Consider the following 16,280-nt stretch of genomic DNA (forward strand, 5'->3'; position numbering starts at 1 on the left):
GCAAGGACAGACCACCATAAATACCGGAAGAAACATCAAAGAAGCGCTTCGCAGGAGGCTCCAGAGCACTGATGATGTCGCCTAGCCAGGGGACAAAACGTTTGCAACAAAAACTTCCAGCTCGGCGAACAGAACCACAACAACTAGGGATACTATTTAAATGTAAGGGATCAGCCATTTAAACCAGAGATGAGGCTTGTTTTTCTATCAAGGGATCAGAGATTTTGAAACTCTCTTCCTTAAAAGGTGGAGAAAACAAAGTATTTGATTATTTTTAAGGTAGAGATAAATAGATTCTTGCTAAGCAATAAGATGAAATGTTATCGAGGTTAGACAAGAACATGGATTTGAGGTTCCAGTCAGTTCCACCTCAAACGTACTGAATGGGAGAAAAACTAGGCCAAATGGTTTATTTCTGTTTGTTCACATGTTCAGGGCATTATTGGATGTGGGTCTAGGTCTACAATAACCAGTTTAGGATTATCTGGATTGTGACAGCTGGAAGCAAGTGACAGAGATCACAGCAGTGTCAAATGGATTAACAGTTGCTGCACACCTCTTTTGTTGCCCAGAATGTTACTTCCAGCAATCGGGTAGCAGGTGCATGAACAAAAAACACTCAATAAATTATCAAAATTAAGCTCTGTGGGTACATTAATCAGAATAACTAAAAATGGAAACTGATGTGAAGGTTTATGTCACCCATCAGATATTTTGTTCAAATCCAATCTACATAACTGGTTGCTTTGGTTGAGGGACTAACAATAGAGGAACAGCCAGTTTCACTGCCTTATCCCAAATGAAAAGTCACAATTATTGGAAAATGATCAGTGATGTATAAGTACGATTCACAGAGATGTACGGCTACATACAGTGAGCAGATGATGCAAACGATAGGAGTGAACTGAAAAAAAACCTGGATTAACAGAGGCTCAGAAAGTTAAGGGAGTTCAGACAAAAGGCAACAGATGAATGTTAAGCTGCCATGCTGAGGAAGTTATTTGCGTCGTTTACTTGGCTGGAGTCGGAGCTGCTGCACGGCTGCTTCTGCTGCAGCAATGGCGGCCCCAGCGTCTTCCAGGTGGGTCTGGGTGACACTGGTTTTGCTTTGGCTTCGAGATGGCCCATGAGAACGTAAATGTCCTTCTGAAGAAGATTTTGAGCTGGCAGGACTGCTCTGGGATTTCTCAATGGTGGCCACGTGCATTTCTGGTGGAACAAATATCAGTGATGAATGTAGTTGCCTTGATATTTACTTTCAGTGGTTTATTTTCTGTATTCCAATCTAAACACAATCACAGTTAATATTACTCTGTCTTTGGATAACAGAAATATTAAAATAACCCGTGAGTTAGGTCTGTCTCCATTCCAGCCACTTTCTCTATGGGGGCATCCAAGGAGCAGGAAAACCGACGATTCGGGCAAAAGCCCTTCATCGGATGCTGCCTGCTGTACTTTTTCAGCACCACTCTAATCTAAACCCTGTGCCTACAGACTCCATGTCTGTTCGAATTCAAACAATCACCATAATGTAAATGCATGTCTTTACTGCAGAGGCTTTAATCTGGTGGAGAAGATCTGTATTTTATTGTAGGAACAGTTAGATATAGGGAAAACTTATCAATATGAAAACATTGTAAATCTTAAATAGCATTAACGCTTGATGACCCATTCAGCAAAGAAATGAGTCTACTGAGGACAGATGTTGTAAACTCAACATCAGAAATTTAACCAGGTTCAACCTGCAGGTGAGAAGCAGTAAATACCAGTCAGCTAGAGCTAATAGGTTCCATAATCAAATGTTGACAATTACACACATCCATTGAACCCAGATTCACATCATTGTTTTAACAGCAGGTATGTCAGTTTGAATGTTAGTTCTGATGGACACAGCTTTATTTTTCAAGTGTAAGATCAAGTACATAGAAAAGAAACAAGCACGAGATCACATGAAATAATTGTTTTTGAAAAAACTATTTTTTATTCTTTATTCTTTGGGAGAAGATTTGTAGCTCGGGTGCTCATTGGTTCTGTCGCTGAGCTGGGAGTTTGTGTTGCAGACGTTTCGTCCCCTGTCTAGGTGACATCCTCAGTGCTTGGGAGCCTCCTGTGAAGCGCATCTGTGATGTTTTCTCTGGCATTTATAGTGATTTGTATTTGCCACTTCCGGTCGTCAGTTCTTTATTTTTATTAAGTTGTGAAGGCATTGGAACATATTTTCTGGGTGGTATCAGTGAGGAGGGACTACAGTTATAAGAAGTTGTTGTAAAAATTACACATGTTTTCCTTAAAATAGATAAAGTGAAGGGCGTTTTATAGAAGTAAGTCGGTCAGATGTTTTGATGAAATAGAAAGAATAAAATACTTGTATTTCACAAACTTGTGATTCCCAAAACATTCACAGCCTGTGAGCTGGAGTTGATGTTGTAACATAATTAGCATGCAGAAAGCTTCCTTAAAACCACCATGTGACAGTAATTTGATAAACAGATTGTTTGGTGTTAATGACTGAAGGATGATCCTGAGAGAAATTCCAGTATTGCTCTTAAGAATAGTGTAGTGGGATTGTTCTTGTCCACTAGGGTACAGATGGAACTTTGATTGAAGGTTTCATTCAAAAGATTGCAGCTCTCAGAGTGTAGCATTCCTTGAGTATGCAACTGTTAGTGTCCACAGAATGAAATATAATCCTATTCCTAACAAAGGCAATAATGAAACACCTGGTCATAACCAATGCCACCTAACAAGACCCAAGGAGCATGCGCTGCTCTCTAAACTTATTTCCTTCACCAAACTTAAGGCAATACATTGATTCCACCATGAAGATAGGTGATTAAGAGTCACTAGCCTTGAAATGTGAATTGTGCTTTCTCTGTTGCCAAACCTGCTGTTTTTATTTCTGATCTTGAGCATCCATAGTTCTTAGTTTTATTATGTAAATATATCAGCTTGCTATTCAAAGCTAAGAGGCAGAAAATCAGAAGAAATGTTGCCCTAAAGATTCTTGGTAATGTGATTACAGCTGTATGTTCAATGCTGAGCCAGCAGTATGGTTAGGGTTAGGGTAAGGGTTAGAAAATGGCAGGAATGCAAATTGTATTATTCTGTGCTTGAGGCTGATACTGCTGCTCACATAATTAGGTACCACTCCTGAGAACTGTCTGGGCTGTGAGTTTCCACACATTCAATATGTCTGAGGCTGTTGGCTTCTTTTCCCTAAGTAGGGGTCTCGCACTCCAAATGTACTGTCACACTCTTTTATTTACAACTGTACATTCCAAAGCTCTCTAGTGTCGTGTCTATGATTTCTCTTTTTCCACACTCATTCTTGTCTGAAATCTTGTCTCAATCCTCTACAGATGTCAGAGTGCCATCATCAGTTATATTTCATCATTTGTATTTCCATTATATTTGACAAAATGTTTTCCGATCATCACTAGTCACCGTAGGATTTTTCTTTAATCTGTGATTCAACATGCATCTAAATCACAGGAAGGGACATGTTTGAGTTATTATTAAATCTGGGATATTAATAGAGGAAATACTTGCACATTTAGCTGGGAGTGGAAGAAAATGTCAAACAGTATCAGAAGCAACCTACATTGAAAATGAACTCAAACTATCAATAATAATATAAAGATTGCTCATGCTACAGGAGTGAGGGAATTTGCAAGATCCTGAACTGGGTTGGAGAAGGCCAAAAGAATATTTTCTTTTCTTGATCATTAAGGTTCTTCTTACAGCAAAACCATAAAAAGCCTTTTTTTTTGTAACAAGTTGACAAAAAATTGAAGTATCAAATTTGATAGCATCAACATTGTCATATGAGCAACAATTTAAATTTTAACTCCTTTGCTTTGTCCATGTTCTTAATGTAATATTATTTATAAATTACTTCAGCCATTGTGACTAGATTCCTCAAAGGTACTGTACCAGACTACATCAAATGGCTAAAAAATGTCTGATGCTGTCACAACGAAAGCAAATTTTGTTTCCTCAGAACTCAGATAATTTGTTTGACCTTTCACTCAAAAACCCAAAAGTGAATCTCAATATCTTTTTATTACATTTCACCTGTATTACATTTAAGACAGGTAATGTTTTTAGACATGATCAACTTCTTCAATTCCCTCCTGAATACTGGAATTACAACTTATTCTCCATCTAGTCACAAACTGAGTGATTGCTTCATTGTTTAGGATGTACTTTCATCTACAAATCAGTGTTCATCCTGGTTACTTTTATTAAGCAGTAAATTAAACTGACAGACAGACTCCTCCTCCTGTGCAATGGGTGTTGACCCTTGAATGATCAGGGGCATTGATAAAGAAGGAATTATATAAACATTTCATGAAAAGTGAACATCACGTACCCTTGGATGGATCTGGGAAGATACCATGGCTCCGACTCTTAATAACTGAGGGCTTTGGTGACTGCTGGCTGTTTTGTCCAGAATGGGACCTTGCGTGGTCAATACTTTCAGCCTGTTCCTTCAGGGGATACCATCTCAGTGTGTTATCAAAATGTGAGGTATTAGACAAGTCAATCAGCACCTAAAAATAAGATGGAAAAGCTTAAAAATATGAGCCCACTGCTTTTCTTGGAGGTTATTTATTAAATCAGAGCGTGTTGTAATTAGTTATATTTATTTAAATGATAATTAAGGATGAAACCAAGAATTAAAACAAGACTTTGTATTAAGAATATATTTGGATCATTGTTGGCATAAAAGCATAGAAAGATTGAATATGTATAACCCAGAAGGAGGCCAGTCAGTCTCTCATGTCTGTACTTGTCCAATGCAACAGAATCTCAACCACTCCCCTGACTTTCTCTATTGACCTGCAAATATTTTCCCTTCAAAAAATTATCAATTAATGTCTTTTAAACATCTCAATTGAAGCTGCTATCACCAGTGTCAGGCAGGTACATTGCAGAAATGAGACATTGCTGACTGAAATTGCTTTTCTCAGTGTCAAAAATTGCAATGGCAATCATCTTAAGTCTTGTCTTTGTTTTTTTTCTCCCTTCACCAACAAGAATAGTTTCCCCCTTCACCCCGGAGATTTTGCACCTTTGGGATTTTCTCAGGAGACTATGACATTGGATGCATTCAGGACAAAGACCAATATAGGGCGAGATATTAAAGAAAACAAGGGATGTGAGGACAGTGCAGGAAAATGGCTGTGATGAAGATGATCAGAAATAATGTCAGAGCAGGCTTGAATGACCAACTCCAGCTCCCAATTCTCATGTTCCTTAAACTAATCACAAAATATTTGCATGCAAAAGGAGGCCATTTGGCTCATAAAGTCTGCATTAGCTTTCAGACCACTTTAAAGTATATCTCCTGCCTTTTCCTGTTATCCTGTATTTTGTTCCTATTTTTAAAAAAATCAAATCCCTCTCAATGAATCAATTGAACCTGCCTCTTCCATGCAGTGCAGTCTAAACTCAAACTTCATTCTGAATGAAAGAGTCTTTTCTCACCTTGCATTTGCTTCATTTGCAAAACACTTTAAATCTGTGCATCTATTTTTGATCTATTTATGAGTGGGAACAGTTTCTGCATATCCATTCTGTTCATAGCTTTGGTAAATTTGAAAACTTCACCTGTCTCCATAGTTAGGGGGATAGATAGGAGATTCTGTGGGAATGAAACAGACTCACAGTAGGTGTGTAGCCTCCCTGGTGTCAGGGTTTGTGATCATGTTTTTGGAATCCTTGAGGGGAAGGGGGAGCAGCATCAAGTTGTGGTCCACATAGGCACCAACAACATAGTTAGGAAAAGAGATGGGGATTTAAGGCAGAAATTCAAGGAGTTAGGGTAGAAGCTTCAAGCTAGAGCAAACAGAATTATCATCTCTGGTTTGTTACCCATGCCATGTGCTAGTGAGATGAGGAATAGGGAGAGTGACCAGTTGAACACGTGCCTTCAGGGATGGTGCAGGAGGGAGGGATTCAGATACCGGGGTAATTGGGACTCATTCTGGGTGGATGGATCCTCTACAAATGGGATGATCTACACCTGAACCAGAGGGGGTACCAATCTCCTGGGGGGAGATGTGTGCTAATTTAAACTAATTCAGCAGGGGGATGGGAACCTGAATTGTAGCTCCAGTGTACAGGAGGTTGAGAGGAGTGAGGTCCTGAATAAGGTTTCAAGGTCGCAGAAATGTACTGGCAGGCAGGAAGGTGGATTGAAGCATGTCTACGTCAACACCAGGAGCATTCAGAATGAAGTGGGTGAACTTGCAACATGGGTTGGTACCTGGAACATCAATGTTGTGGCCATTTTGGAGACATGTGTAGAGCAGGGTATCACAAAGCTAGTCCCTCTTTTTCCTAAAAGCTGTTCCTTAGCTCAAGGAGACTCGGTCCTTGATTTTCTTTTTCCAGACGGGCAATAAACCGGGCAGTGCTGCGATCAGTCTGGTTTGGTACAGAGATGAAAAAGATTTTGAGAGGCCTTTTGTTTATATGTAAACAGATGAGACTTTAGGACAAAGTGGTCATGCATTAGAAGTGACCTGTATAAAGAGAGGGGAGTGGTCAACTCTTTAGTTGAGCTGAGCTGAGCAGATTTAGTTCAGTCTTGAACTGGGAAGTTCACCAGGGAGCTGTGTGAAAACTTTCTCTTTCTTTGCTGCCCTTCAACTTCTACCTGTGGGCATGTGCTCCATTTATACTGGTTTTTAAAGGGAGTTTGCTCATTGGGACTGTTCTGCATGTTCGGATAAGTCTAGTTGGATAAGTTGAGTTCTGTAGGCATTCTTTATTCTGTTCTTTATGTTTCATTATGTAATTTTGCGAATAAATTTTTGTCTGTTTTAAAATCTAATAGTCGACCTAGCCATTTTACTCTGGGTAATTTTCACTATACACTTACCAAAACAAATTGCAAAGTTATGGTCTGGGGCTGCCTGTTCAAGAATGTTTTGGTCTGGCCTAGTCCATAACAGATTGGACGCTCTTTGCAGGATTCCAAACAGTGAGTGGTAGGTGCTCGTGTCTTTATTTTGGGTGTTGGTTTGGTTGGTTAGACAAAGCTTAGAATAGTAATGGCTCTTTCAGTCACCAAAGGTTTTCTGGATGTGGATGCTGTAACTTTGGAAGTTTTGTAAAAGGTGAATAAGACCAAGCTGCAGGAATTATCAGAGAAGCTGGAATTGGACCTGCCTGCTTCTGTGAGGTAAGGAGAGATAATTACAGTAGTAGCTCAACGTTTATTCTTGCTGGAGAAACCATCGGAATCTATAGAGATGACAAAAATTCAATTGTAAATGAAGCAGCTTGAGTTAGTGTCGAGAGATAAGGAAAGGGCAGCAGGAATAAAACAGCTTTGAGTTTCGATTAAAAGCAGGAGAGGGAAAAAGAGACAGTAGAGAAAGAAAAGAGCAGCAGAAGAGAGAAAAAGAGATAGTTTTTGAACTTCAAAAACTGACACTTAAAAAGGAAAAAGGCTGGACATAGAGGCTGAGGGTATGCTTAGTGAGGGAAAGAATGAGGATGAGCAAGCCTCTGGTAGTCAGAAGCCCAGTGAGAAGCTGTTTAAGTACGTTCAAGCATTGTCTAAATTTGATGAGAAGGGTGTGGAAGACCTTTTCATCTCATTTGAAAAGGAGCCGAAACAAATGCAGTGGCCAGTGCCAATGTGGGTTTTGTTGATCCAAATGAAGGTTGCAGAGAGGGCGAGTGAGGCATTCACATCCGTGTCAGAGGAGGTAACTGGGGAGTATGAGGAGGTGAAAAAAAGCCATTTTTAAGTGTATGTAAGTTTGTACCAGAAGCTGATAGACAAATTTTCAGGAATCTAAAGAGGGACCCTGGTCAAACCTTTCTTGAGTTTGAAAGGATCAAACAGAGTAATTTCGATAGATAGACAAGAACTTTAAAAATCCAGCAAACCTGTGGTGCCCTTAGAGAGGTAATTATTTTGGAAGAATTCAAAAATTCACTGCCTGAAGTAATGCAAACTCATGTTGAAGAGCAGAGAGTTAAAACAGCAAGGTTAGCAGCTGAAGGGGCTGATGGTTATGAGCATGTCCATAAAACTCGGCTTGGCTTCCAGAATCAATTTCAGTCCATGAGGGAGAGAAACTGGGGCAAAGAGAAATCCTCACGTAGAAAGGGAAAGGTAGATCTCAGTGAAGATCATAAGGATAACTTACAACAAGGCAAAAAAGAAACCTTAAGGAAGCTGATAAGAGTTATCGGAAATTTTCTTTGATCAGATAAGTGGAATAGAGAAGGAGCAAATAGGTAAACATACCAGTATCTTTAGCTCTACTAAGCTGATTGAATTACAGCAAAAAGATGAGTTAAAATAGTTATATCAAAAGGTATTTACAAAGAAAGAAAATGAATGCATTCCTGTGTGTTATTACTTAACGAATGATGTCTTAATGAGGAAATGGAGACCATCACACATTCAAGCCGATGAGACAAGAGCGGAGATTCATCAAACTGTTTTGCCAGTAGGGTACAGAAAGGAGGTGCTGTGAATGGCACATGAGCTATCTCTTGGAGGTCATTTAGGGGTGAGGAAAACACAGGCTAAAATACAAAAACATTTTTACTGGCCTGGACTACACAAAGATGTAGTTGAATTTTGCCAGATGTGTCGTACATGTCAGTTAATCAGAAAACCACAGGCAGTAATAAAACCTGTACCTTTAATACCTATTCCAGCATTTGAGGAACCTTTCACAACAATCTTGATTGATTGCGTGGATTACCGACCTCAAACAAAAAGTGGGTTTATTTATTAACTATTAAAATATTTATTATCAATAATGGATGTGTCGACTAGATTTTCAGAGGCAATTCTATTACTTAACATCACAGTTAAAAGGGTTGTAGAAGAATTACTTAATTTTTTTTACTAGATACGGACTACCAATAGAGATCTAGTCAGATCAAAGATCAAATTTCAGTCAATCTATTCAAGGTCTTCATGGATAACTTGGGAATAAAGCTATTCAAATCCACTGCATATATTCCGGAATCACAAGGAGCAGTGGAGAGATGATATCAAACATTGAAGACAGTATGTAGATCAGCCAACAAGAGGCGAGGCCACATTGGATTTGGTACTGGGTAATGAACCTGGCCAGATGTTAGATTTGGAGGTAGGTGAGCACTTTGATGATAATGACCACAATTTGGTTAAGTTTAATTTAGCGATGGAAAGGGATAGGTATATACCGCAGGGCAAGAGTTATAGCTGGAGGAAAGGCAATTATGATGTGATTTGGCAAGCTTTAGGATGCATCGGATGGGGAAGGAAACTGCAGAGGATGGGTACAATTGAAATGTGGAGCTTGTTCAAGGAACAGTTACTGTGTGGCCTTGATAAATATGTACCTGTTGGGCAGGGAGGAAGTGGTCGAGCAAGGGAATCATGGTTTACTAAAGAAGTTGAATCTCTTGTCAAGAGGAAGAAGGAGCTTATGTAAAGATGAGATGTGAGGCTTAGTTAGGGCAGTTGAGAGTTACAAATTAGCCAGGGAGGACCAAAAGAGAGAGCTAAGAGCCATGAGAAGTCCTTAGCAGGTAGGATCAAGGAAAACCCTAAAGCTTTCTATAAGTAAGTCAGGAATAAAATAATAACTAGAGTAAAATTAGGGCCTGTCAAGGACAGTAGTGGGAAGTTGTGCATGGAGTTAGAAGAGATAAGAGAGATGCTAAATGAATATTTCTTGTCAGTATTCACACAGGAAAAAGACAATGTGGTTGAGGAGAATACTGAGCTACAGTCTATTAGACTAGATGGGATTGAGGTTCACAAGGAGGGGGTGTTAGCAATCCTGGAAAGTGTAAAATAGATAGGTCCCCTCGGCCAGATAGAATTTATCCTAGGATTCTCTGGGAAGACAGGGAGGAGATTGCCGAGCCTTTTGCTTTGATCTTTATGTCATCATTGTCAACAGGTATAGTGCCAGAAGACTGGAGGATAGCAAATATTTCCTTGTCCAAGAAGGTGAGGAGAGATAACCCTAGTCATTACAGATCAGTGAGCCTTACATCAGTTGTGGGTAAAATGTTGAAAAGGATTATAAGAGATGGGATTTATAATTATCTGGAAAAGAACAAGTTGTTTAGGGATAGTTAACACTGTTTTGTGAAGGGTAGGTTGTGCCTCACAAACCTTATGGAGTTCTTTGAGAAGGTGACCAAACAGGTGGATGAGGGGAAAGTGGTTGATGTGGTGTATGTGGATTTCAGTAAAACATTTGACAAGGTTCCCCACAGTAGGTTATTCCAGGAAATTCTGAGGCATGAAATTGAGGGTGATTTAACGATTTGGATCAGAAATTGGCTAGCTGAGAAAAGACAGAGGGGAATGGTTGATGGGAAATATTCATTGTGGAGTTCAGTTATTAGTGGTGTACTGCAAGGATCGGTTTTGGGGTCACTGCTGTTTGTCATTTTAATAAATACCCTGGGTTAGGGTGTAGAAGGATAGGTTAGTAAATTTATGGTTGACACTAAGGTCAGTGGAGTTGTAGACAGTGCAGAAGGATGTTGCAGGTTACAGAGAACATAGATAAGCGGCAGAGCTGAGCTGAGAAGTGGCAAATGGAGTTGAGTGTGGAAAAGTGTGAGCTGATTCACTTTGGAAGGAGTACAGGAATACAGAGTACTGGGCTAATGGTAAGATTCTCGATAGTGCAGATGAGCAGAGAGATCTCAGTGTCCACATGCATAGATCCCTGAAAGTTGCCACCCAAGTTGATAGGGTTGTTAAGAAAACATACAGTTTATTCAGCTTCACTGGTAGAGTGATTGAGTTTCGGAACCATGAGGTCATGTTGCAGCTGTACAAAACTCTGGACTTGGAGTATTGCATACAGTTCCAGATGCTGCATTATAAAAAGGATTGGAAAGGGTGCAGAGGAAATTTAACAGGGATGTTGCCTGGTATGGCGGGAAGGTCTTATGAGGAAAGGTTAAGGGACTTGAGACTGTTGTTGTTCGAGAGAAAAAGGTTCAGAGGTGATTTAATAGAGATATATAAGATGATCAGAGGATTAAGTAGGGTGGACAGTGAGAGCTTTAGATTGAGGGTGATAGATATATGACAGATATTAGGAGTAGTTTCTTTACTCAGAGAGTAGTAAGGGCATGAAATGGCCTGCCTGCAACGAGTAGTAGAGTCGCCAACTTTCAGGGCATTTAAATGATCACTGTAGGATAAATGGTGATTGATTTCACAGGTCAGTGCCACATCGAGGTTTGGAAGGCCTGTATTGCGCTGTAATGTTCTGTGTTCTACGTTCTATGGTGAAGAAACAATACTCTGATAGATTGTAATTTTAAATAAACCTGTTAGACAATGACTTTTGACTTTGAAAACTTCGACCAATCTCCTGCTGTCACTTTCCTTTCCAAGGAAAACAATCCCAACTTCTCCAATCTTTCCCCATAACTGAAGTTCTCATCCTTGATTCGATTTTCACAAACCACTTTTGTGTTCTCTCTTATGCATTCCTGACTTTTCTATAATGTGAAGCCTGGATTTAACTTCCACCTGCTCCAGAAGTGTGCTATTACATCTCCGAACACATTGATCAGAAATAACCCATAATGTGGTGACTAGAAAAGTACATAATAGTCTAGCTGAAGTTTAACCAGTGTCTTATATCAGCTCGAGATAACCTCACTGCTCTGGTACTCTATTTCTCTAGTAATGTAAGCTTTATTAAAAGCCATCGTTGTCTAACCTGACAACTTTATCTATGTACATACACTCCCACCTTAATACTGCCTTTCCATATTCTTTCTGATAAAACAAATCACCTCATACTTCACAATGAACTCGGGCAGCATGGTGGCACAGTGGTTACTGCTGGTGCCTCACAGCGCCGGAGCACCTGGGTTCAATTTCCGCCTCAGGCAACTGTCTATGTGGAGTTTGCACATTCTCCTCGTGTCTGCGTGGGTTTCCTCCGGGTGCTCTGGTTTCCTCCTACACTCCAAAGATATGCAGGTTAAGTGAATTGGCCATGCTAAATTACCCGTAGTGTTAGGTGAAGGGGTAAATATAGGAGAAGAGTCTGGGTGGGATGCTGTTCGGAGGGTCAGTGTGGACTCGTTGGGCTGAAGAGCCTGTTTCCACACTATAGGTAATCTAATCTAAAACTTCATTTGTCCCCTATCCACCTACTCTAGCAGTTTGTCAATGTCATTTTTGAAGTTCCACACCATCATCCTCAGTTTACAATTTGTCCAAGTTTGTATCACCCACAAACTTTGAAATTGTCCCCTGTGGACCACAATTTACATCAGTTGTATATATGAAGAAAAGCAAGAGTTCCAATTCCAACAGCGAGGGAACTTCAATATAAACTTTTGTCTGGCCCAAAAAATACTTGTTAATCATTACTGTTGGTTTCTGTTTCTCAGCCTATTTTGTATCCATGTTGTCACTGTCTCTTTAATACATGACTTATAATTTTTCCCACAAGTCTGCTATGTGATGTGAACACACTTCGCAGCATTAAATGTTATATCCATTTGTCCATCTGTTTCACCAGCCTATTTGCATCTTTTCAACTTCTTTCTGTTTATTGTCAAGCAGCCAACTTCACACCCATGTTGCTACTGTCATCTTTAATTGCAGGAGCAATAAATTCTTTATAATTCTGTGATGTGGCATTTTATCAAATCCTTTTGTAAATTCATGTCCATTGCATCAACAGTGTTATTAACATCCACCCTGTTAACCTATTTAACAACTCAAGCAAGTTAATTAAACATCATTTGATTTTAATAAATCCAGTGGACTTTCCTTAATTAATCCACATTTGTCCTGTTAATTTTGATACTAATTATTGTTTCAACAAGGTTCTCCATCATAAAGGTTAAACTAACTGATTACTGGTGGTGTATGAGGATGCAGTGGATAGAAGGCATTGAAGCACTGAATCGGCTGTGATAGAATTGAATGGCGAGGCAACCTCGATGGGCTGAATGACCTATTTCCATTCCTATGAAACCCCTATCTCAGTTTCTGCCTTTTAGGGGCCTGTAAATTGCTTCCCGTTAACTTTTTATTATCTAGAAATGAATGCTGAGAATTTCCAGCATTTTGTAGGTTTATTTCAGATTCCCAGCAAATGTATCTTGTTTTGGAAATTTTATACATGCTTTTAAGATTGATCTTCAAATTATAAAATGAGCATCAAATGAAATAAAGAAATGGCTCCTTTTCAAAAAAGTTTCAAAGTAGTTATAGATGATGGAATATTTTAGGAGAAGACAGCAGGTGTTACATACATTTAGTCATTTGGTCGTGCAGACCTCAGTATTCATATGGTCACAGTGTCATAGAGTCTTACAGCAAAGAGACAGGCCCTTTGGCCCAGACTGATCCACGTTGACCAAAATGTGCATTCATGCTAACCCCATTTCTCTGCACCTGGCCCATATCCTTCTAAGGAGCAGGAGAATTGACGATTCAGGTGAGAGCTTTTCGTCAAGAACGAAACTTGTGAGTCCAGGGGTGGAGCAACAAATGTGTGTGGTGGTGGTGTGAGGGGAAGTGGGGGGGTCGAGGGAAAGGTAGTTGAGAGTTCGGTAGGTAGATGGAGGTGGGGGTAATGGTGACAGGTCAGAGAGGAGCGTAAAGCAGATCGGTGGGAAAAAGGTAGTTGAGAGTTCGGTAGGTAGATGGAGGTGGGGGTAATGGTGACAGGTCAGAGAGGAGCGTAAAGCAGATCGGTGGGAAGGAAGATGGACAGGTAGGACAAGGTAAAACAATGATTGCAGATGCTGGAAACCACATTCTGGATTAGTGGTGCTGGAAGAGCACAGCAGTTCAGGCAGCATCCAAAGTGCAGCGAAATCGACGTTTCGGGCAAAAGCCCTTCATCAGGATGGGCATTCCTGATGAAGGACTTTTGCCCAAAACGTCGATTTCGCTGCACTTTGGATGCTGCCTGAACTGCTGTGCTCTTCCAGCACCACTAATCCAGACAGGTAGGACAAGTCATGAGGGTAGTGCTAAGTTGGAAGGTTGGAACGGGGATAATGTGGGCAGAGTGGAGATGAAGAAACTAGTGAAGTTCACATTGATCACGTGTGGTTGGAGGGTCCCATGGCAGAAGATGAGGCATTCTTTCTCCAGGCGTCAGATAGTTGGAGTGTGGTGATGGAGGAGGCCCAGAATCTGCATATCCTTGCCAGAAAGGGAGGGGGAGTTGGTTGGTGCAGGTGTCCTGCAAATGTTCTCTGAAGCACTCTGCAATTACTTGTTTCAGAGAAACATAATTTCTAATAAATGAGAGGTCCATTCATAAGTCTGATAATAGTGGGGAAAACGCTGTTCTTGAATCTGGTATGTATTTTCAAACTTTTGTATCTTCTGCCCAATGGAATGGGTGAAAGACGATATAACTGGGGTGGGAGGGATCTTTGATTATGTTGGCTGCTTTCCTGAGGTAGTTGGAAGTATATGTGGAGTCAATGGATGGAAGATTGGTTTTCGTGATGGACTGGGCTGTGTTCATGACTCTCTGTAAGTTCTTGCGGTCTTGACGGAGCAGTTGCCATACTAAGCTGCAATGCATCCAGATAGGATACTTTCTGCAGTGCATCTTTAAAAATTTCTAAGAGTCTTTGTGGACATGATGAATTTCCTTAGCCTTCTGAGGAAGTAGATATATTGGTGTGCTTTCTTGACTGTATCATCGACGTGGATGGCTGAAGATAAATTGTTGGCAATAGTTATGGGGACAATGCAAGACAGTGAAGTTGATGATTAACAAAGTAGACATGATCTCATTGAATGACAGAGCAGACATGATGGGCTGAATGGTCAACTACTCCTCTCATAGCTTACAGTCTTCTGGGAGTAGGCAGCATAGAAGGTGCATGGTAGGTCTGGGCAGAGTTTTAGGGTGCTGGAGTTTGGGCAGATGCGAAAATGGTGAAAGCTGAAAGACAGGGTTCCTCATAATTATTTTTTGAACTGGACTGATATCCTCGTGAATTATATTACAAATCTTAAATGGTTATTTTGCAGGAATATAGTAACATAGGCACAGGAATAAGCCATTCATCCCCTTATGCATACTATGTCATTCTGGACTGTGGTTTATTCATCTTAACGTCATTCTTCCATACTATTCTCATGGCCAATTATGGAAGAATGATGAAGAAATCTACTTGATGATTAGCACTTCACAGCTTTCTGGGGTAGATTCCAAACAGCTATTACCTTCTGAGTGGAAATACTCCTCTTCCTCTCAATCCTAAATAGCTTCCCTGTTACTCTGTGATTGTGTTCCATAATCATTGACAATCTAGGCAGGAGTGATATCTTTTCTGCATATTTCTTTTTTAGACCTTTAAGAATTCTGTACATTTCAACAAAGTTATCAATCATTTCCCAATTTGTCACCATTTAAATAATATTCTGCATTTTGGTTTTTCCTAGTGAAAGGAAAAAACTTTACATTTACTCACATTTTATGGCATTTGCCATGAATTTTCTCACTCACCTAACTTGATTTCTCTTTAGAAACATGAAAAATGAAAAAAATAGGAATTAATTAGGTCATTCAGCACATCAAGCCTGTTCCACCATTCATATTATGGCTGATCAAACATTCCAATGTCCTTTACTCATATTATCACCGTAATCCTTTACGCTATTGGCAAATGACAAGACACAAGTCAGGAATGTGATGGAATAGGTTGAGTGCAGCTCCAACGAGATCCAAGGAGCTTTGATTAACACCGCATCCACAAGCATCCATGCCCTCTACCACCAATGCTCAGTAGCAGCAATGTGTTTCATCTACAAGATCACCAAGACTCCTTAGAGAGTACCTTCCAAGCCAATGACCACTTCACTTAGAAGAAAAATGGCAGAAGATACATGGGAACACCACCAGGAACAAGTTCCCTTCCAAGCCACTCACCATCCTGACATGGAAATATATCACTCTTCCTTCACTATTTGTGAGTCAAAATCCTGGAATTCCCTCCCTAACAACATTGTTCCTCTACCTACAGCACATGGACAATAGTGGTTCAAGAAGGCAGGTTCTTAAGGGACAATTATGGATGGGGAAAAATTATGGCCGAACCAGCAAAGTCCACATCCTGAATTTGAACAAAAAAAAACGCAGATACATATTTTCTTTATGTGAAAACTAGCATTAATTTTGGCAAAAGACCCAATTATGGTCATAACACTGAGCAAGACATTTTTGGTTGCCCAAAATAAATCACACCCTCCTCCATACATTATTTCTTTTCCTGCTGTGCTT

At 40.0% G+C, this 16,280-nt stretch overlaps 1 protein-coding gene across 1 annotated transcript in view; it reads right to left on the reverse strand.

Moving 5' to 3' along the window:
• Nucleotides 1-16,280, reverse strand: part of pcloa (piccolo presynaptic cytomatrix protein a) — a 577,994-nt gene that overhangs the window by 129,154 nt on the left and 432,560 nt on the right. Inside the window, exons 20-21 of the mRNA XM_060842523.1 lie at nt 4,373-4,553; nt 1,015-1,209 (exon numbers count right to left, since the gene is read on the reverse strand). Coding sequence (XP_060698506.1) covers nt 1,015-1,209; nt 4,373-4,553 — 376 coding nt within the window. The remainder of the gene's footprint in view (nt 1-1,014; nt 1,210-4,372; nt 4,554-16,280) is intronic.

Source organism: Hemiscyllium ocellatum, chromosome 23 (genome assembly GCF_020745735.1).
Source record: "Hemiscyllium ocellatum isolate sHemOce1 chromosome 23, sHemOce1.pat.X.cur, whole genome shotgun sequence".
NCBI lineage: Eukaryota > Metazoa > Chordata > Chondrichthyes > Orectolobiformes > Hemiscylliidae > Hemiscyllium > Hemiscyllium ocellatum.